The 22,025-nt window shown below is 36.4% G+C and overlaps 1 protein-coding gene across 5 annotated transcripts in view; it reads right to left on the bottom strand.

Moving 5' to 3' along the window:
• Window positions 1-22,025, bottom strand: part of astn2 (astrotactin 2) — a 121,216-nt gene that overhangs the window by 91,514 nt on the left and 7,677 nt on the right. For all 5 annotated transcript variants that reach the window (XR_013329353.1, XM_077736935.1, XM_077736936.1 and 2 more), the window contains exon 2: window positions 6,803-6,990. Coding sequence is in view for 4 of the 5 variants with exons in the window: in XM_077736935.1 (XP_077593061.1) it covers window positions 6,803-6,990 (188 nt within the window). In the remaining variant the exon portion in view is untranslated. The remainder of the gene's footprint in view (window positions 1-6,802; window positions 6,991-22,025) is intronic.

Genomic DNA, 22,025 nt, shown 5'->3' with positions numbered 1-22,025 from the left:
TTCACAAAAATTAATCATTTGGGCAAAACATTCCAGTCGTTGGATTTGTGATGCATGCATAACACTGCACTGTGTTTATCTAGATTGATATAACCTTCAATTTGAATGAGAATTAGGCTTTGTTTAGAATGAATGAGTGCGCCAGCATTTACAGGCAACAGCTGTGCATTTTGCAAAGCAGGTATTTTGCCACTCGCTGAGCATTGATATGTGGAGAATCGTACACTTGGGGCAGGAGTGAGAGCTTAATTTCCCTCATTGGTTGCAGAGCATTGCCCACCTAACTCCAAATAACCCCAACTGCATCTATAAAGATACTCTTCACCGGTTTAAAGTCTACTTGCCATGATTTTAAAAGGGAGATAGTACTATATCCTGCGGAAGCTAGTTGGCATGCATCCCACATTTTACCACTTACAGCTTCCTGAGTGAAGAATAGGGTTGTATAAAGTATTGAATTGTGTCTGTCAACAATATTTAATTGCTAAAATCATTTGTGATTTTTTGAACAATCTCAAGTCACCAGAAATTTGTTACCATGGAGGATTTTAGACGACTGGACGCAATGGAATTATCATTTATTTCTGTCAAATAATATTCCAATTAATCTTGTTTTCACAGTCCCATCCCTCCCAGTTAAAATTGATTGGGCATCTACAAGTGATAAACTCATCGATTGGATGTTTATCAACGTCAATGGCATTGAGAGAGTTAATACCATGTTTGTCCAGGGAGGGAAATCTTTCAAATGGTGAAAGGACAAAGAGAAAAATAATACAACTGAACACAGTTTGTGACTACAGAGTTCAGAAATGTGGAATAAGCCTTTATGGTCCTCAGGGACAGCTGATGCGGCAGCAATAACATCCATTTAATAACTGACCCATTTTCATTGTGTTTCTCTGTATCCTTCCAATATTTCTACCATTTCTGTCAGCTAGTCGTCAACAGTATAGGACTGAATTTTACAAACATAAGTGAAAAAAGTACTGTTGCCTTGACCTTAATTGTTCCACATGCAACAATTGATGAGAAAAATACAGGTTCCACTTTAAAAAAGCAAAATGATCACCAAACTACCAGTAATAAAAAGAAAAGACATTTTAACATGTTTGTTTTCCATAAAAAAATTCCATTACAAGAAAATGTTGTAAAAATGATAATTGAGTCATATTTTGTGAAAACATCCAGAGAAAAAATGTTATCATAAAAATATTGCTCGTAAAACTATTTTTCCCCTGCAGCAAATATGTTTATATTTTATGCTTTCAATATGTAAGTAAAACATTAAATGGAAATGACATTTTTTTTTAGTAAACATTCTTTGCAACAAGCTGGCAATTCAATGGTCCAATCTTTCAAACCCAGCTTGAATGTTTTAATGTCACATTCCAGCCTTCTTATTTGACTGTGTAAAGTTTTATTTATGCAACTAATATAATAACGCAATGTGGCAGAGAACACATCAATATTTATTTCTACGTGCTTGACTTCTGAATCCATTGTTGATTTTCTAATTCACAATAATTGCCACGCCGAGCTCATATTTATTTAGCAAAAAAGTGTGATATAAATTAAACTGTCTGTTTGCTTTATACTATTTTTAAGTGTCTTCACCCTTAATTGGCACCACAAGGAAAGTGAAAACAAAACATTACTGCAGTGAACAATATGGCCTCTACAAACATCTAATTGCAAAATATATTAACATTACATTTGTATTTTATTTTCATTGTCAATGGTGTTTACCCCACTGCATAATATAAGCCTGAAGTAGTTTGTTATTACAATTAAAAGTCAGATTCCTGCCTTAGGGTGTACTTGACTGAAAATGTATAGATTGGACTTCACTGAGCAACAGCCTGTAGTCAGTTTATTTGTAAAGTAAAACAAATAAAGAAAAAAAACACACCTTTAACCCAATTTTTTTGTTGGCTAGGAAGCCAGAGTCACTTACCTGAAGCTATGTAAAAATGTATAATTTTTAATCATTTTTCCATATATATATATATACATACACACGCATACATACATATAGATATAGTAGAGGTACCACTGTAATATTACAGCCATAGGCAATCCAAGTCACAGCTGCCTGAAAAGGATGCGTTAATGCTAAAAGGTCAGCCAAGACTAGCATCAAGAAGAGTAGGTCACGGATCATGAGGGAAAGCCAAAAGCAATTATATAAATCACTTTCAAAGTCACCGCAAAGAAGGTCTAGTCACGGATTCAAACTGTTAATCACATATTGTGTGCCATTGCACCCATGAGCGTTTAAAGGTGTATTTTTTTTCATCTCCGGCATTGGTATTGTTGCAATAACAGACGCTGCCCTTTTCTTTTCTCAATCAGTCAGCCACCCCAAGGGGCTCATTGCCCGGGCTCTCTTATTGCCTCGTTATCAACACGCTGGAGCCGCGGCCTTTTGTGACACAGCCATAAATATTGACTTTGTCATTCTAATCACAGTGAAATGTCACCAAAGTGCACACTGGTGGTTACCTAAAATATGAAGTTTTTGTTTTGTTTGTTTGGTTTGGTTTTTTTTCGCCACGTCCTTACCATGACTAGGTTAACAGTTGCAGATTTGGGAATTTAACTGAATGCATGCCCACTATATTTTATTTTTTTAACCCTCTGACATTGTAAATTATTGACTTCTAATCATGAGGTGTGCAATAATCATTTAATGTTTTATTTAAATGTATGGTAGAATAGTTTGATTTCCTGACCTATGTATCAGTAATTGTTCTATCATCATATTGTGAGATGATCGTTATTGTGAGGCTTGTATATCACATTGTATTGGAAGTACAATATACTTACAGTTTAAGCATGATCAATTCCTTGTTTTAAGAAAATAAAAATAAAAATCCTACATTACTTTTAGGCAAAGGTGCTTAGTAATCTGGCATTCCTGGGGGGGGGGGGGGGGGTTGGTAAGTAAAGACTTGAACAGGCCAAGAAGCAAATGTGAGGCATTATCTAAATGTCAAAGCTTCTTATATGCAGCCTTGTAAATGCCATTGACATACAGATTGCTGCTCTCCGAGTCATGCGGGTCTTATTAATTTTTTTCAACTTTGAAAATTAATTTGAAAGAAAAAAAAAGTTAAACATAAAAATGTCCACATAAATATCCCTTGGCTGCCATTGACAGCACTAGTCGTCCAATGATGATAAAACTGGGGACATTTAAAGATCAAAGTAGGGCCAGTACTCCGATGTCTTTAATGGATCTGTAATGAGAAATGACCTGTCCTCGAATAGCCTCAGTAACTTCCAATAGGAGCCCAGGGAGAGGTCCACCTCCAAAAAATAACTCTCAATGGATGAGAGCTGCTGTTATATCACACATTGCAGAAAGGAGAGAACATTTCTGCTGCTTTTCTATTAGAAGCTCAAAGCACATTGAAGAGATTCTTTCATCACTTCATGACAGTCAAGATCTTGCAATTTGTAAGTAGGGCCTTAAAAAAATGAAATTGTACAATGAGCCATTTATGGGGGGAATTTCTTATAAAGATAGAACTATTTTCCACAAAGGTAATGTAAATCAAGAAGAGCAATGTCTTCCAAGTTCATAGCGTCGCGAGCATAAAATGATTATGGACTGCCATACAGGAGAAAAATGGGTTTACAATCAGAATTCAGTGTCTCCCATTGACAATGTTAGAATTATAAATTATATAAACTATATAGAATTACTCCATAGATTAATTGCAATTCTGTGCATTATTAATACATTCATTTCACATGTGCTAATCCTCACCAGGGTTGGGGGTTCCGTAGAGCAATCCACTATTAACCAATTCAATGCCAAGAATGCATATTTTGCACCTATCAAAATAAGATTTGACAAATTGTGGGTCAACATAATAATCTCGTACAATAAGCACATTAAGTTATTTGTGACTCATTCGTTAACTATGATCAACTTTAGCAAGAATGATATCGAATGGAAATAAATTTTCCATTGACTAAGTGCAACAATTACATTTTCTGTTCATACTGGGCCAGATGATTTGACATTTATCACCGTCAATGACACACAAAGAGTTAATAGCAATTCTCCATTGTCTCCTGTGCAGATAATAAGTAGAACAATGCAGGCCAGACTAACCTTGACTGCTGTGAGTGTTGACAAGAAATTGTAGGTAAGTGAAGGTGACGTTTTTTTTAGAGCAATCACTCAAGCAAAAAACCTCGACCGAAAGCGGATGATTAAACCTAATAGCAATTTAACGACAGCTAGTGAGATTGATGACACAAACAATAGCACGTCATAGTCAAGGGGCCTTTACGAGTGTCGCAAAAACTTTAATCGTAACTCATATAACGCTACTTAGTCTGGACAAATAATGATCCAGCAAGGCCATTAAACTAAAAGAGCAATATTTACCATATATTTGAAAACCAACAAACACCCCTGCAAGTTTTTCCAGTAATGACAGTAGTACTGAAATGATCATCTGCCATCGTAAGCAAAATTATGCCGCCTGTTTGCAGTATTTTACCATAAAGTGGCTGCACATCAACCATGCATTGATCATCTCTTCTCTTCATGAATCATCAGTGGCTCTATAAAAAAAATACAAAATGGTGAACTCTAGTAACTCTTCTCATTTAATTGAATTCCATGAAACAAATCACTATTTTAAGAACAATGCTTAACAATAGTTTGTACAAAGATGTAAGTTACGAAACCACCTCTGGGACCAATTAATTTTGTAACTATAGGTACCAAATCACTGTGCTTGATTCCCCACCTTGTTTCCCGTACACACCTACAACGGACTATCTGATCTTCTCTCTTCTTATCTTGCAGTTGCCAGGTAGCCAAATGCTTTCAGTATGAAGCAATAACAAAATAACACTGCCTTAACTCTCCTAATACTTGGCATGAACGTGAGAAGGTAGAAAGTAGTAAATGACTAAAGACGATATTTTACCACTGAGAAAATTATTTAGTCAAGGCTAAAAGCCGCTAATTGTCACTAAGTCACTGCCTTGATTCCAGTTACCCCGAATACTCAAGATAAAAGCTTCCCTCAAGCAAGTGCACATTAATCCACCATATTACAACAATAAGCGCAAATAATGCATCAAATAACTCTTCGTCTAAAAGCTTTAACGCTAGTATGAAGAAAAGAGCGCATTGTGCACTTTTAATTAGACATATGGTGTAATAAACTGTATGTGTACAAAGGTGACTAAAACAATTAAAAGTAAGGGCAATTAAAAAAAGTAGCGTGCCGAACATTCATCTCTTCAGGCCGCCAATTCCGCAATTTTCTTCTTCCACGATGACCAGACCGCCATACATCACCCATGACTGTTTAATTATAAGAAGGCCATTTCAGGGGTGTAGGACGCGCTTGGTTGATAATATTCTCCTATCCATAGGCACTACATGTGCTCAATGGTAAAAAAAAAAAATGGCTGTGGACGGTTAGGCAACTCGAGCAAATGAAGCGATATGATTTATTTACAAAAAAAAAGGACAATTACAATTGCCCAATTCACTTTGCAATTTTTACTTTTACTCAAAGTTAATGACATTTTTGTGGGTGTTGTACATAGCATCACTGGAAATAATGAATGAGGCAATTGAAATTATTTGGGGAGGTGCTTTCAGTCGTTTGTGCAATTGAATGTTTTAATCTACAAAAAAAGCTAATAACATTTGTATCTCTTGATCTCATTTAAATGTGAATTTGACAAAAACTGTAGGACATGGAATTGTTTTTAATTGATTTTATGCACCACTTATCTTCGCAAGAGCCACAGGGGTGCTGGAGCGTATCCCAGCTAACTATGGGTAGCAGGCAGGGGACACTGAATCGGGGGCCATCCAATTGCAGGGTACAAGGATACGAACAACAAGGATAAAATGTTCTTGGCACAACTCGGACTGTTAGGGGAAAAAATACAGCAGTTTCCCCACAGTTCTGACCGTTACTGTTGTATCGTTGATTAGTGACAACGCTTTGAATTTTGTCTTTTCTCGATGGTGTCAGAAAAAGAACATATTTGTCAAAGGTTCTTCTGTATACTTGGACCACAGGCGATCTTTTTTAACGTCCCAATTTGGTGCATCAGTGTTTTTCTTGTGACAGCAACTTTGAAAAGTAACACTGTGCAAGAGTGTTAAAATTCCAATTCAGAAATAAGGTCTGAATTCCCAAGAAGAATCACACAGAGGCACTCGGAATCTTAACATGTGGCTGTTTGGCCTACCAGCCCAAAGGTGTTCTCTGGCTATTCGAGTGAACATCATTATGTCTGCAACTGTCAGTTTGGGGCCAGACTGCAGTTTGAGGACTCTATTCTTCTAGGCAGTAAACTGTCAGTCAAGCAATCTTTCTCTCAACTCTCTTCTTTCACACCCACCTTCCTCCTTGCCGTTCCCCACCCACTCAAACACGTTTTCAGCTACAAGGAAAAACAAAATGTGGGATGAAATGACACAGTGGTGTACAACAGGTGGAGATGACTTGATTCACTTTTGTGTTGACATAGTAGCGGACTGGATCCAAACTAGTTCATTCGAAAAATAATTCATTCATTCAACTTCCATACCGTGCATCCTCGGAAGGGTTGCGGGGGTTGCTGGAGCATAACCCAGATGACTTCAGGTGAAAGGCAAACTACACTCTGTGGTTTTAGTTAGTTGAGGTAGGCTCCAGACCCCCTACAACCTTTGTAAGATGAATGAATTCTGATTGTGTTATCACACGAGGGAAAAAGTGCAACAAATATTACATCTTACTTATACTGAAAGTAATTTTCTACTCACCATAACCGAGATGTGCAATAAATGCATATGTTCATGTGTGACATATACTGGCTCCCGTGCAGAGGCCTGCGTGGTCTGGACCGCTGTTTCTGACTCTGACATGGAGACGTGGAAGTAAAGTGTCCCGTTTTCTAGCCACTGCTGCTTCCAGTGCACTTGGGCAATATCTTCCCCTCTACCTGAAATCTCTGTAAAGCAAACACAAACACAAGAGATTCTGTTTAGAAATTGACATTTAACTATGCTTCATAAGAGTTAAATTGTAATGGGACAGATTTTTCGAATGTTAATAAGACTGAATGATTTAAAAAAAAAATCAAATTGTGATTTATTTTTTCCGGCCCTACAGTGTGATTTCCAATCCATCCAAATTACATGGAGCCATCAAACCAATAAATATTGCTTCATTCCTCCTAGCGGCTGAAATAAACAATTCATCCGTTACCCTAATACGTCCTGAGCAAATTGAGATGTCTTAAGATACTACTGTGATGTAAAATGGATTAATCTTTCAACCCTGGTTCAAACTCAGAAAATTACCCCACCAGCCAAGGAACATTTGAATAAGCTGATTTCAACAGTCACAACGTTTGCTCAGGAAGAATTACCGTCAAACCTCACCACGTGCAAAATTTGCATGCGGATAAAGATGCTGCTCAGTATTAGTCAGAAATGTTTCTACGTTTGATTGCATCAAAATGTACTTCGAGCATAAAATATAATGAAGGAATCAAATTTTTTCATATGATATCTGATGCTCTTGTCGTTTGCAAAAAAAAAAAAAAAAACTTGAACCTCAGCCTTTCAGAAAGGGCAAATATGTAAATGAAAAGGCTTCAGCCTGGTAAATGTGACCTGGCTGTGCGTGTGCTGGTATTTTATCACGTGGCTTACAAGGTGGCAGACATCTCGTGGCATCCATCAGCAGGGCAGCTAGCAAATCAAGAACGGTGCCAAATGTGGCTTGTTATTAACCTCCTGACTCTAGGCTTCGATACCAGGGAGGCTTAGCAGAGATCTGCCGTGAGATGCAGGCGGGGTGGATGGTGGGAGTCAGTTTTGTCAGAAAACAACCAAGATTATCTATTAAAATCAGAATGACGAGGATTACCACTGACTTTTAGCAAAAACAATGACCGTGAAAAGCATATTTGGTCCTATATCAGATGTCAGGTGTCCACAATGTATTTACATCTAAATTCATGGAGCTCATTAGCTAGTAAAATTCCCTAAATAAAAGGCACTATATATACTATAGAGAAACACCATTATTTATTCGTTCACCACATTCGTAAGAAACATTGAGTCTGGAATGCGTTCAACCAAATAAGCGACCGACATTAAAAGCAACCACTAGTGTGCTATACAGGCTGAAGCTGAACTCTCTACAGAACATAAAGAAGGTCGGCCTTGACCGCAAAGTCCAAAATCTAATTTCACAATTAAAAAAACATGATACTTATTATATAAATATACCCCATTGGGTTCCTAAGAACAAACACATCCCCAATATGTTTAGATGCTTTCAAAAGAGAAGAAACAACAAAGACAAAACAAAAAAAGCAGTAACATCTTAAGTACGTTTGTCCATTGGTAGCTAAAACTCATGTCCAACCTGAAGTGGAGTCATGTCAACAATATACGGAATGAGAAAGTGACAAGATTCTCTCCACAATTTCACCGTATTGCCATCAATGCCCTTTCAAAGCTCCATGGGAAGACATGCTAATATTAGAGTGTGAATCATGAAAAGCCTTGCTTTTACAGAAATTTCTTTCAAGTGTCATTCTGCCTCTAAAGGTGTAAGGTCCTCAAGTCAACTTTATGCCCTCCGGTCTGTTAGTCCGTCATTTATACAGAAGTGTGGCAACAGAAAATGAGAAGAATGTAAGGTTTACAGGCAGTATAAAATAGTGTACCAGCACTATCTTTAAAAGTTGAAAACATTCAGGTCAACCTTAACCTGTAAAACCAGAAGTCCAGGTCATACTTTAAGATTTATTGGTAAAATGGGAAATCCATACTTTTCAAGCAATCACCTTTTAGTCCTTGTAATGCTGAGAAGGTGCACTTTCTGCCACGGTAATAAATCTGTTAGACTCTCTTCGCTTTTGCTGACAACAACGTATGATAAAATTATATGCCGTCTGAAGATCATAAAACTTGAAACCCCCGCCAGAAAAGCTGCTTTTTTTCCCCTGTCCTTCTGAATTAGCAGGGTGCCAGCTGGTCTTTTTTCCAACCCCCATTAAAAGAAGCACTTTATGCTAGTGAGATGTACCCTTGGCCTATAACTTTTAACACTCGTGTCAAATTTGCTACAGAACATTGCTCAGATGGCTTTAAACAACTTGTCACTTTGATTCAAATTAGAACTGATTCGTGAGAGTGGGGAAGAGGGAACAAAGTTTTGCAGAAAATTCAAATGCACAGATGTCGACAAGTAAAATTGTTGGATGTAGTATTTATGTAGCGAATTGGTAATGAGAAGTTCTGTAAGTGATTTAAAGATAAAAATAGGTGTGTGTGTGTGTGCGTGTGTGTGTGTGTGGGTGTGTCTGTGTGTGTCATTAGTGCTGTTTTAAGGATACTAACATTTTCAAACTATTATATACACTAAAAAAATGCAAATATGATACCACATATACAAGTAAAGAAATACATGTTTTTTTTCAAGAACTCTTCATGTAACTCCATTGGTGGTTATCAATTTTGATAACAATTGCAATTACACAGAAAGTTACCCAAAAACGTACCCGTAATCAACACAAAGTGATCAATAAATAGAAAGCACCCAACAAATTCCCTAAAAATCAACAGGTTGAAGATGTAGAGTAAATTACACCAGAATGCCCCCAAAATGTATTATATCATAATGAGATGTCGCAGGGCGATAGTGCAATTTATCTGCAACATGATTTGAACATGTCTGATGTTGTGACAGATCCACAACGTCAGACATGTTCAAATCATATGGACAGCCAATCCATTTCAAGAGTGAGGGCCGACAGGCCTCCCAGTTTAAATTGATCGTCAACTAGTTATTGTTTTTCAAAAAATCTCATGGTTTTACAAAAATGGTTGTTTTAAAAGCAGTTGTTGTATTGTTTTCATTAGAGAGTAAATGAGTTAGGTGAATCAATAGTGCTTCTCCTTGCTGCAGTCATATTGCCACTTGCAATTATTAAGCAATCAGTTCCAGTTGATCAATTCTTAATGATTGAATAATCCATTAGTATTCCTAGCCCTACATCCTTTATCAAGTGTCAGTAAAATACACAAAAGCAATAGCAACTCTCAGGGGTTGCAACTTCAAAACCAAGGTCAATTTTCATTAAACCTAGTAGAGCGGAGATACCGAAGTCCCTCATTTCAAATTGACCTTCAGAAGTGCACTTCTCCTGTTTGCACAGTGATGCAGACGGTTCAAATTAGGACCATTTTCACCACATTTCTCTTAAGATTAGACATAGCCCTGGGTTATCAGGGGGCTTGTAAAAAAACTGTCAAGATTGGGGTCCCGCCACCCCGACTGTTCTGATAGACAGTCTAGACAAGACTGACGCTGCGGTTTAGGCATGTGAGAACACTTCACTGTCCACCCGCACATAACAAATCTGCTTTCTCTACGTAGAAGGTGATCATTGCACTGACACGCTTACTGATTGTTCAAGGCCGACAGCTCCGTGACAGTTTGTCAACTCGGCAACAAGCCCGCATCATCGGCGTTTACCGGGATGAAAGCTGGAAGCCCGAGGGCACTCTACTGTGTGTCATTCAATACGTGGCACAGCATCTTTTTGCAGGTTGAGTCTGCCTATAGCATTGAATCCTGTCAGCACAGAAACCCAGTGAAGTTTTAATAATTCATTTGAGGTGGAGGAAGCGGTGTGAAAAATTGACCAAGAAAGCAGAGACGGACGCAGACAGTTTGGTCACAATAAGGAACGGAAAATGCAAAGCAAGATGACATAGTAATGGAAAATGTCCTTTCCATCCTGGCTTCATATTGCCAATTCTCGGAACGTCAGTCATTTCTGACGGTGTCATGTTACGTGTTAGTTTTTAACCAAATATTCTTCCAATATAGCCTTCACTCTCTGTTGCAGTTAAGTGATAGCAGTCCCCAGTGGGAGTGACTTGCTGGAAATAAAGTAAGGTGTTTTTTTTCACATTTTAGTGTACTAACTCTGTCATTGAAGGTGTTGGACATCCAACCATGTGCTCTTTTAACCATGTGCTCTTTTTATCTTCTTTAAGTAAGTTTAAAAATGTTTATCGCGAAGAGAAGAGGATATGTAGTTAAGTCAATTGTAGCCAAGGAGTTTAAGGTCAACTGACTTTAAAACCATTGAAGCCAATTGTTGCGAATTAATAACAAAATAGATACACATAGCCTCACTGTTTTTTAATATATATATATATGATGCCATTTGTATTAATATAATACTGTTTGGTGCAGACTAAGAGTGGACTATTTCAAACAGTCTCTTGTAACATGAAAAAATATGCACACTTTTCCATGGTAATTTTGCAGAAAAATCTATTTCTGCTAACCAGTGCTCACTCCCATCTTATCATGGGGGCCCACATTCAATCCCCACTTCAGTACCAACTGCAGTCAATCTGAACGCCAGCTCCTTGGCTGCAGAGCTGGGCACGTCAGACAGAAAAGCAATCATAATTTAAGAGATGGCCTCAACAAGAAAGGGAAAGGAAACTCACAAAACTGAACCAAGGTCTGCCTCTAACACCAGGTGCCTGAAAAAGAAATGTTTGCATCAAATGCCTGCCATCACCAATAATATAAAAATATAAATGTACATATATATATTTTTTTTTCATTAAATGCATTCAAAGTGGGAGGACTGGCCGTGAATGCCCATCTTTTAATCCCAATATAATTAGATGTCAACATTGTAAAACTATATGGTGTATAATCAGAAGCGGCACGAAGTAGAAATATTTTTGCTAAATACTATAGTACCCTCTCATACATGTATGCATCAAAACAATGGGAAGTTTTCAAAGATCTCGACCAAACGCCCACAAGATGCTTTGCAATGGTTATGTGCACATGTCCCCATTGTTCAAGGTCATTTCGGTCATTTAAATTCCATACACATGGCACATGGCGGCTTCTCCGCAGTATGTCCTTTGTAATTCATTCAAAACATAATGCTGGTTTACAACAGGTAATAAGCATCATTAACCAACGTTTGAAAAACTATTCTGGCCTAATTTATGCACAAATCTATACACACACGTTATCTACTGTGCTCTCATGGATTAGTGGGGCAAAGTGCCAAAAACAACAAAAGCTAAGCTTCCTACTACTAATGTATTTAAAGTGACATATTAACGGAATAAACAATCTCCTTATCCACTGAGTGCATAAGGCATCTTCTAAAGCACTGCAATCCCATTAACAAGACCTTGGTTGATTCCATATCTTTCTAAGTGTCTTTTAGCATAATATAAAGCATGTCCACAGTCATATCCCAGTGTCAACAGGGGTGGACACACTGTAATAAATAAAAAAGAAAACATTAAGAGAGGCTAATCCTTTAGTTTGGCTACCTGTGTAAACCTTGCTCATATAAAAAGCGACCCTAGTGAAGATGAACCCGCTCAGAAAATTGAAAGAAAAAACTTTTCCTTGTCAGGGTCGCATGATAAACAAATGTACTACCCAATCTAACTTTAATTATGTATTTTTTTACTTCAATTTTAATTTAATCATAACTACTTTAATAACTTAAGGATGTTTATCTCAAGCACTCTTTCAAATCATTGGATTCTGATTCTGCTGAGAAAAAGTCATGAACCAATACTTAAGTAAAGTAATAAAATGAGCCAGCATGCAAATTGTCTCATTTAGTCAATATGATTTGTTCCTGGCAACAATTTCCACCTCATTGACCTTTTGTCATCAATAACCTGGCCTTTTCTATCAATTACCCTGACAAAGAAAACGGTTGGGTATGTTTAATTAGCAATCCAAGTGAAACAGAACATGGCTTATGTATACAAAATAGAAATGTTGATATTGGCTGCCATTGATGGCATATCCAGAACATTTGCGAGTTAAATAGGCTAATTAATTTACTCCTTATCCAAATATAGTGGATGTCCTACACTGAAACGATAAGATGAGCATTTACAGACAGTCAAAGACAAGAAGAATTATTACATTTGGGCCCTTATTAATTTTAAGGCACTTACATTGCTGTTGATTTGGGGTCCGTTAAAATACAGTTTGGATAATTTTTTATTGATTTCAGTGAAGTTCCTGTTGGTTCTTGAAGACTTATGAGTGATGTGTTCATTACAATTACAAGGAAGAAAATGGCAAATTTTACTGGATGTAAATTCATGTTGTTATTGCAATAATTTTTCACTGTTTCACTTTAATCCATCACCTAGACTTGGTTTCACAATTATATACATATATTATTTTTTGATAAATATAGTAAAGCCAGGGCCAGTGTTGAAATTATTTTTTAATCAGTAGAGGGCCTAAGTGATTTAAAAAAAAATCAAACAACAAAAAAGTTACTTGAGTATTAAATTATGCCACCTTCACCAGATACCAACAAGGGCTTGGCGGAATGTGGGGAAATAAATCTCCATACTTGGACTTAAATCATACCACTTAACATTTTATATATTCATTTCAGAATTCAAGACCATGGAGGTTTAACCTAATAAAGTACCTAATGTTTCACAACTAATTCTACTTAATGAGACACAGCAAAGAGCCTATAAGCAGTTTCAGTTAAAGAGAAAGAACATTTCTCACAAATTGTACTGCAAATATTGAAATTCTCTGTGAAAAGGAAAGGTTTAGGATAGGTTTTGACACTGGACTGACCTAATGTTTATTAGCTCCCAGATGCATCAGTTAAAATTGATTGGACGTCTACTATTGATAACCGTGTTAAAATTCATGGGAATTTATGTATTTGGCCCGTATTTGTCAAAATGCAAAAAATAATGAAGGACTCAATTAAAACTCCTGTATGATATGGTTGTTATAGGAAACGGATGAGATGATTAAATGTTGGGATCACGCGGTCAAAGGTGACAGGATCAATTTATATTCACAGTAGGTTGAAAACAGCCACATGATTGGGCGTTTATCATTATCCATAGCGCTTAAGGAGTTAAGGTACAGGACATTACATCCAGGACATCTGCAGCCATAGATCAAGGCTCATAGTAAAAAGTAATGAAGTTTTATGGAGGCAAGAGGAAAGTTAATAGCCCTATTCACACTTCCCATCTAAGCTGGCGTTTTTTCAGCTTGCTTTTTTGTGTGTAAGAAATAGGGAGTTGAAGTCAGTTAGCAAATGTTCTGGCTTCTAATGGATCAGACATAGAGCAGACTGGAAAGTCAGTACCATACTCACGACTCATTCCCCTATTTTGGTTGTGTGAAGTAGAGTATGGATGCCAATCTCAACATTTTGGGCTACGTAAGTGTGTTCATTTCCAAACCTTGAGCTCATTCAGAGTGATAACGACAGCAGCAGCAAGCTCTTGAATAAACGGTTGCTGTCTAGCACTGTTAAATTGCTCAAATCATCTAAGTATCAGCACTCAACTCACATTTGTACATATGCACACCACAGCTGTAGAGCTTGAAAATGAGTAAAAAGCAAATTTGTTGTCACTGTCTGGTGCATATACAACAAGTGTTCTCATAGAATATGAAACAAGCGATAATAGAAAAACAACTGTCTCCTTTGCCCTCCCATGAGTCACGTCATGCAAATTTTTACTTTCTATTAATTCTGGGTCACTTTTGGGTCCGTTCTTTTTCCCCTAGCAGTTAAAATTGATTGGACTTCTTGCGTCTCCAATGGCGCTGACCGATAAGCATTCACGGCTAGTCTTCTCAGATTAAATCAATTGGATGTCTATTGTTTGATCACTGCCAGTCCCCCAGTCAAATGGACCTATATCGCTGCCTATGGCAGTGAAACATAATTACACAGTGCCAGTTAAATTTAAATCTTTATACATCTATCCACAAAAGCTTCATAATGGTCAGTTCACGCCAATCCAAATATGGGTAGTCTTTAAAATCCTGCCAATTCCCTTAGCGAAACTGATAGAAAAAATATGAGTAGGACCAAATAACTCTCACAGGACCTTAATCTCTCTCTCCTTGAATGCTCCTTTTTGTTGTGGTCCCTCTTGACACTAAATAATATGACAGGTTGGGGACACAAGTCAACTTCTTGTGATAGTTTATTTACCTAAGAGGCTTATTATCAGCATAGGAGCACAGTTTCACCATCAAAATGTATTCTATAAACCCGCAGCTGTATATGCTGACAACATTGACAATGAAAATGAAAAGTAAGAGAAAAAGATAAGCGGAAAACTGTGAGGGACCGTGGAGATTTTGTGGCTTGACACAAAAGAATGACTCATGTGAGCACTCAAAATAGTAAAGTATTGTTTCATAAAATGTAATGAGCAATAATGTTACATAAAATAAACAAATATCACCATTCTTGGATTTGCTCCTAATAAATGAACTGTAGGGACATGCAGTCAATATTGGCGGTTTACATAGTCTATTAACTATGTCACGGTATACTTTTCCAGCCAAGTAGTGAATTTATATTGATGGGGTACCACAGCAATCAACATAATTTATATAAGCATCCAATGCTCTTTTGGAGTAGACAGAAAGTAATGCGTCAAAATCTTGTGGTCATTGCATGTCAGCTCAATTTTTCTTTTTTAAATTTACAGTCTCAACCTGTCTTTTGCCCAATTTATTGCAACTCATTAGTGCCTTGAACTGGTCATTATTCATCACACCCTTAAATAAGTGACTATGAAATCCACTTGAGTTTTACAGGATACAAATTGTAATTACGGCTCAAGCTCAGATGTTTATAGTTATTAATTGGCATTTACTTTATTTTTATCTATTATTTTCAGTTTTAGTTCCAAATAATCTAATCTAATATATTTGCTTTAGTGCTTTCAAAATTGTTTTTTAATAAGATTTTTTTCTCTTGATTATATATTTTTCAATCGAGTGTTAGGTTAGTGTTATTATATAGTATTTTTTTTTGACTTATAGGGAAACAAAACCGCAATTTAACAATCAGCAGAAACTCAAGTATTCTGATCAATACTATTCTGGCATTGGAACAAGTTCAGAATATTCGGAAAGAGAGAATGTGAATAAGGCTTATTATGGAATATTGACTATGCAATTGCTTGTATACAAATACTTGGGTCTAAGGTTTAAGTGCTTGCCAACCTATCAAGTGTGAAATTAAACACAACTAAAGTAACTCTTTCGTAAGGGGCCTCTTTCAGAAAATGTGTTTAAGAAACCCTTTCCTAATAATGCTGGCTAATTAGACAATTCTGCACTTGCACTGAATTTACCTTCCCTTGAATGGGCAGTCACTGCTAGAACTCAAAAATATGTAAAATTACACAGTTTTACCATTAACTCATTGGCTGCCGTTACCAGGAATACACATCTAGTTTGATTACTGTATGAGCCAGGTACAACGATCTACTTATGTACATGTAATTGACAAATGGCCCTAAAAAAGTGATTAAAAACTGAAAAATAATGCACAGTCATCTTCAAAGATAATAAATCGATTGTTATTCTGTCCAACAAGCCTACTTCAATCTGAATTTTTTAATAAAACTAGAAGGTACTAGTTGCAGGGACAGGTAAAGACATTATTCTATACCTGTCCAAGAAATGAAAGGTTCTCAGCCATATGCCCCTATTTTTACCCCAAATGGAAATGTTGGATTGAGGAAAAAAATGGAAAGCAAAAAGGTCACATTTTCTTTTTTAGATTCTAATGAGAAGGTGGAAAGTGGGCAAGAAAGACACGGTAGAAAATGAGTTTCTAAAAATAGGCATACAGTATTTGAACTTACAGTTTGACCACAAGTGGCTCCACTTTGCAGCCTGATACGCTTTTTCCAGAACTGCCAGAAATATATTTAAGTATATAGACTAAAATGTTGAAAACGGGTATAATTTTTAAAACTAAATATGGACATTTTCGATATTTTTCAAATCACAATGGCTCCACAATAATTATTTGGCTATCCAATCCACTTGAAGTGGGAAGACACCAGCGAATGAAAACTGGTGTCTGCCTTTCTAAGTGGCAAACAGGAGCCTTCCACTATGATGCACATTTACAGTGTGGTTCTATTTTCCTCTTCCCTGAATTGTCTCCCCTCTGTGCCTTCTGCCCATGATTTTGTTTGAAGCTGAATCTCCAATAAAAGGATCACAGTCTTGGAAGTAGATTTCTTTGCATTCACTTGAATGGTGCATTGATTTCTATTGGCTGCATACGCTTGACAAACGACAAAATTATACGACAAAAACTTCATGTCTCACTAAGAATTGTAATGGCGGTGACGCACAATAAAACAAATATAAATCAACCAACAAGATACAGTTAATTTAAACTCAAGGGAAGCCTCATGTTTCAGTGCCACTAACGGCTCCAACTCTCCAATCCATTTCGACTTGGAGAGGCAAATCAACATTCTTACAGTCAAAATGGACTGCCCTTCTCCCACTGTCAATGTCACTAAAACATAGTAATCATATAAAGTCATTTTCCGATCCTAATCCCCTCAAATAGCTGTCAGGTATGCGGCTAACGTATGCCTGAAAGGATATCACCTTTCTTTCAGAATGGTCATAAAGCAATATTCCCAGGCTACTTAACGATAATGTTAAATGCATCTACGGCAGCCTGCCAAATGTTAATGGTAAGAACAAGTCTATTAATAATGAAATCCAACTGTCCTATGAATACTCATATAACACTGTTCCCTAGCATGAAATATCTATTTTTTAATTTATTCCAAGTTGAATGACTATAATCAAAGCTCTATTCTATTAAACCTAGCTACCACACTCTTGTATTATCACATTACTGTTTTGTCCTTAAGAAAGGGCTTGAGGTGGTGCAAGTTTTGGGCATGTCTAGTGACAATTGGGTAAAGGCATAGCTTTTTGATGAAATAACAGTTCAAAGATGTGGCAACCAATTTTACTTTTACCCAACTTTGCCTGCAGACAATATATATTGGATTAGCTTTGTGATCCTATTCTCTGGAAATACCACATAGTGCCTTGATTTTGCATTTAAATCCAGTGTCTAGATTTCGGTGTGCTGTTATTTGCAGGTTTCATGGATCGGGAAGTTCCCAAAACTATAAACCTGTCAAGAATGGCATCACATGTTAACCTTTGTAAATGCATGTCCTTGTGAAGGATATCAAATATGTATTTCAAGTCATTCATGTTAATTTCAAGCAAAAAATGTAACTTTATTTTAAGCAAAGCAACAGCTCTCTTGAACTCATTAAAAACTAAAGAGTTAGATTAACATACAAAATGCTCCTCTGGGTGTGGTGATTTTTCTATCTCTGTGTTCTAACGCTACCATCTACCATCTATCACTGAAATGCGGATTGCAGAGAAATGTATGAAGTTCTCAAAGGTAGAACAAATCTGGTCTGAAAAAGAAATTTAAAAAAAAAACAAGCGAACAATAAAGGCTTTTGTTGTCACAACCTCAAAATTCAAGATGTTAGGCACTACATTTGCTGAAATATGCAATAGCCCTCAAGTCACAGAAGGCAGGTTGAAAAAACCTGACATTCCGAACATAGACAGAGAATTAAATTCCATTGAAGAGTAGTTCCAGATTTTAACCAAACAACGAATAGACAATCAATGGTGTGGCACATTTCATCCTTCGCTATGAATTCAAATGAGTTTGTCACTAGTAGACGTCCAATCAAACCTGACACCCCCGACAGACTGTTTCATTTATTCGCCAGATATATATTTCACAAGTCCATCTGGGAAAGATCAAAATGAGGCCCTTTCAAGCGAGGAACCTTCAAAAATAATTTGGATGAAATGTATATATGAATTATTGCACTATTCCCTTGAAAGCTATAAACTTTTTTTCCTCTGTCAAATGATACTGTTTGACTGATGATATATTTAACTGAAATTGCCGATCGAAACAATATACATGATTAAGAATAGATGGAATTCTTGAATCAGGATGACTGTATTGGGAAAGGCTATTAGTCTCTGGTTGTAAAAACAGTATCTTCCAAAGCTGCAAAGGAGAAACAAAACTGTAGTCTTATATTGCAATAATTCCCATTAGCCTGATTAAAACCTCCAAATCTCATTAAGTTCACACAATACGTATGTTGCAAATTAACAGTAGGCGGAAATTGCTGAGCAAAAAAAAAAAAAAATCACTCTAAAAACGGAGGATTTAAAAAAATAAAAAACTCGCTCAGTCATGGGGAACCACAGTCGTTATTCTATTAAATTGGGGGCAAGTACCAAGCCAAGACACATTGACTTGTAATTCTAAAAGATTCAAGAGGAAAGCATCTCTGCCTTTTTGTTTCACTGTAATGAATTAAGAAATACTATTAGTATCGTTTAGCTCTAATTTGTTTAACTTATTTTTATAGAAGCAGTAAATATTTTACCAAAAGTCTAGTTTCTAGTAAAATCATGAACTGTGAAAATATTATTGAGCCATAACACTGAAATTACAAGGATTGTTTAAACATACCTGAGTAATCGAGGAAAATGCTGTTTCTTAATATCTTAAATGCATTTCTCATATCTTAAATGTATTTTTACTGTCCCTGCGCTGTCAGACCCTAAATACCAAGTAATACGTTGAAGTGGAAAAAAAGAAAACTCTTGTGAAATGAATCTTCAAATAACACGTTGCTGGATTTCCTTTTTGACCCCCCCCCCCAAAAAAAAAAAACTTCCACCTACAAATTGTCTGGAAGGCATTAAAAACAAAATCAATGTTTTTAAAATATGTTGGTTTTGATCCTTGTATATGAGTTGTTGACTTTCTTAAGCCATGCAACCTTTAACGGCTAGTGGATCAATAGGTTGGAAACTAAGAAGCCTTTTCAAATCCACTGACGGATAGCATTAAGTAGTCAAAGCAAGTGCCAAACTTGGCTACATCACAAAACGCTTGCTGCATCAGAAGAGGGGAAAAGAAGAAGATAAAAAGTATGGCTACATACCAATTAGGACAAAATTAAAAAAAGTCTACCCATGGGAAAATACCATCCATTAGTGGCATACAAATGCAATTAATATGACTGATGAGTAACAGCATTCAAACAATCATTTGCCTACTTCATCATAATTGTGAAAGGGGCAAATCCCATTAGATGAGTGTTGCCGGAATTAAAGTACAGAGAAATTATTCATACAGACATTTTTGATGATCATATACTATGCTCTGAAAATACTGTAGTCACGAGACAAGAAAGAAGTGCAATTCCCCCAAAAAATAAGAATAATATTTTTAAATTAACTTTTGATGTTTCTCTACTGGTGGCCATTGTTTCATCATCTAAATATAATGTAGAAAAGATATTTCTTTAATCCGTCAGTGGCTCAAAATCAACAGCAATTGACCGTCAAATTCTCCAAAACATTTAAAAAGTGGTGCAATATCAACAGAAAGGGACCTAGAAATGTCTTAAAGTCAACAGCAAGTGAGCCCAGAATGGCTCATAATGTGCTGAAAGTCATCTTATAAGTATCCTATAATTACCAAGAGGTAAACCAAAAGTAATAACTCATTGCTTGTCAACAGAAGGAATAAAGTGTACCTCAGGTTTAAGTGAGGCTAGATAAATAATACAGCACCATCGCACAGTGCCACTAACCTTAGGGTTAGTCAAATTTTCAACCTCATCTTCAGTGTGGAAAATTAAATGTCAGGACAGACTTTCTGAGTAATTTGAGTTTTATCCCTTGCCTCCATTGGAAGATTTCATTATCTTTAGTTTTTCATGATATTTAAGTCCATTTGCTTAACCTTCTATGTATACCTTCTTTTTATTAAATAATTGGTAAAATAATAAATGTGGGGTCATGCTGTGTTAATTTAAGCAAGATCACTCTAAATCCGACCATTTAAGTGTGGTTGTTGTACTTGGTGAGAAGACAAACCACAAAAAAACTTGCTTGTTGAGTTCTGCTCAGAAAGAAATATATTAGTTTGTAAGAGATGACATTTTGCCCCACTTTTTGACCCTGACTCCAATAGACAAATTGAATGACCTCATCTTCCACCATTATGCTCGGAGAATTGCAGTACATTGACTATTAGTATAAATAAAACTGCAACAGTTTGGATTTAGACCAATCAACGATATTTCAATTTTTGTAATGTTTTCAGAACTTTTGCATGGAATGTTGTTGAAAATGCCAAGCAGAGAGTTAACTGAAATGTCCTTGGCAAGAATAACTGACTTTTTTTGCAATGAAGATGTTTGTCAGACTTTGTTTGCAAGAAGTGGAAAAGATAATGGGAAGCGCAAATGACTTCCAACTGTCACAATGAATAGGCTCTCGTATAATGAGGATTCTTTTCAAATGTTGTGCATTAACAACCTGGAGAATATTTCATTTGTCAATTCAGCTAAGGTGAAGTAGTAGTCACCAGCTGAGTGAGAGTGGAGGCTATATTTACCAGACCAAAACTTAAATGCTGATTGCTTGAAAGCGGCGCCCTGAATGAACCCATTAATACTGTTTGTTGAGCTGTCTCATTACCGAGTTAATTGTGCATTTGTCCCGATTGCGGTCAAGTTACGGAACAGTGATCTCGCAATTGGGTTAATGGATAGAAGGCACACACTGCGAACACTGGAACTCTATTATGATCTGTTAAGTTTCCTGAAATCACCAAATTATACAACAGTGGAAGGCAAAACATCTGCTCTGTTTTCTATTGGATATTTATCATAGCCTATGTGTTGATAAATGAAAAAGCCTCAGCCCCATTAACCATAACTCAGCAACTTTTGTAGAGCTATCCACCCTGCCACTTCAAATGAATTGGACATATACTAGTGATACATTAAAATTCACTGAAATAAGTAAGATGGCAGGTTGCGATGATTGGACACCTAGCAATGTAAATTCAGGCATCATGAATGAGGGTTAGGGAATTCATTATTATTATTATTTTCTTTTTTTACAATTACAGTACTTATATTCTTTGCCCGATCCATATTGACTGGAATTTATTCATAATTATACATGTAAAAAAATGATATAGAATACAACGATGATTTGTGATAATTATTTGCTAACATTTATATTTTTTAAGGGCAA

The sequence above is a fragment of the Stigmatopora nigra genome, chromosome 17, assembly GCF_051989575.1.
Source record: "Stigmatopora nigra isolate UIUO_SnigA chromosome 17, RoL_Snig_1.1, whole genome shotgun sequence".
In the NCBI taxonomy this organism is placed as follows: Eukaryota; Metazoa; Chordata; class Actinopteri; order Syngnathiformes; family Syngnathidae; genus Stigmatopora; species Stigmatopora nigra.
This window is presented reverse-complemented; position numbering and strand designations above follow the sequence as displayed.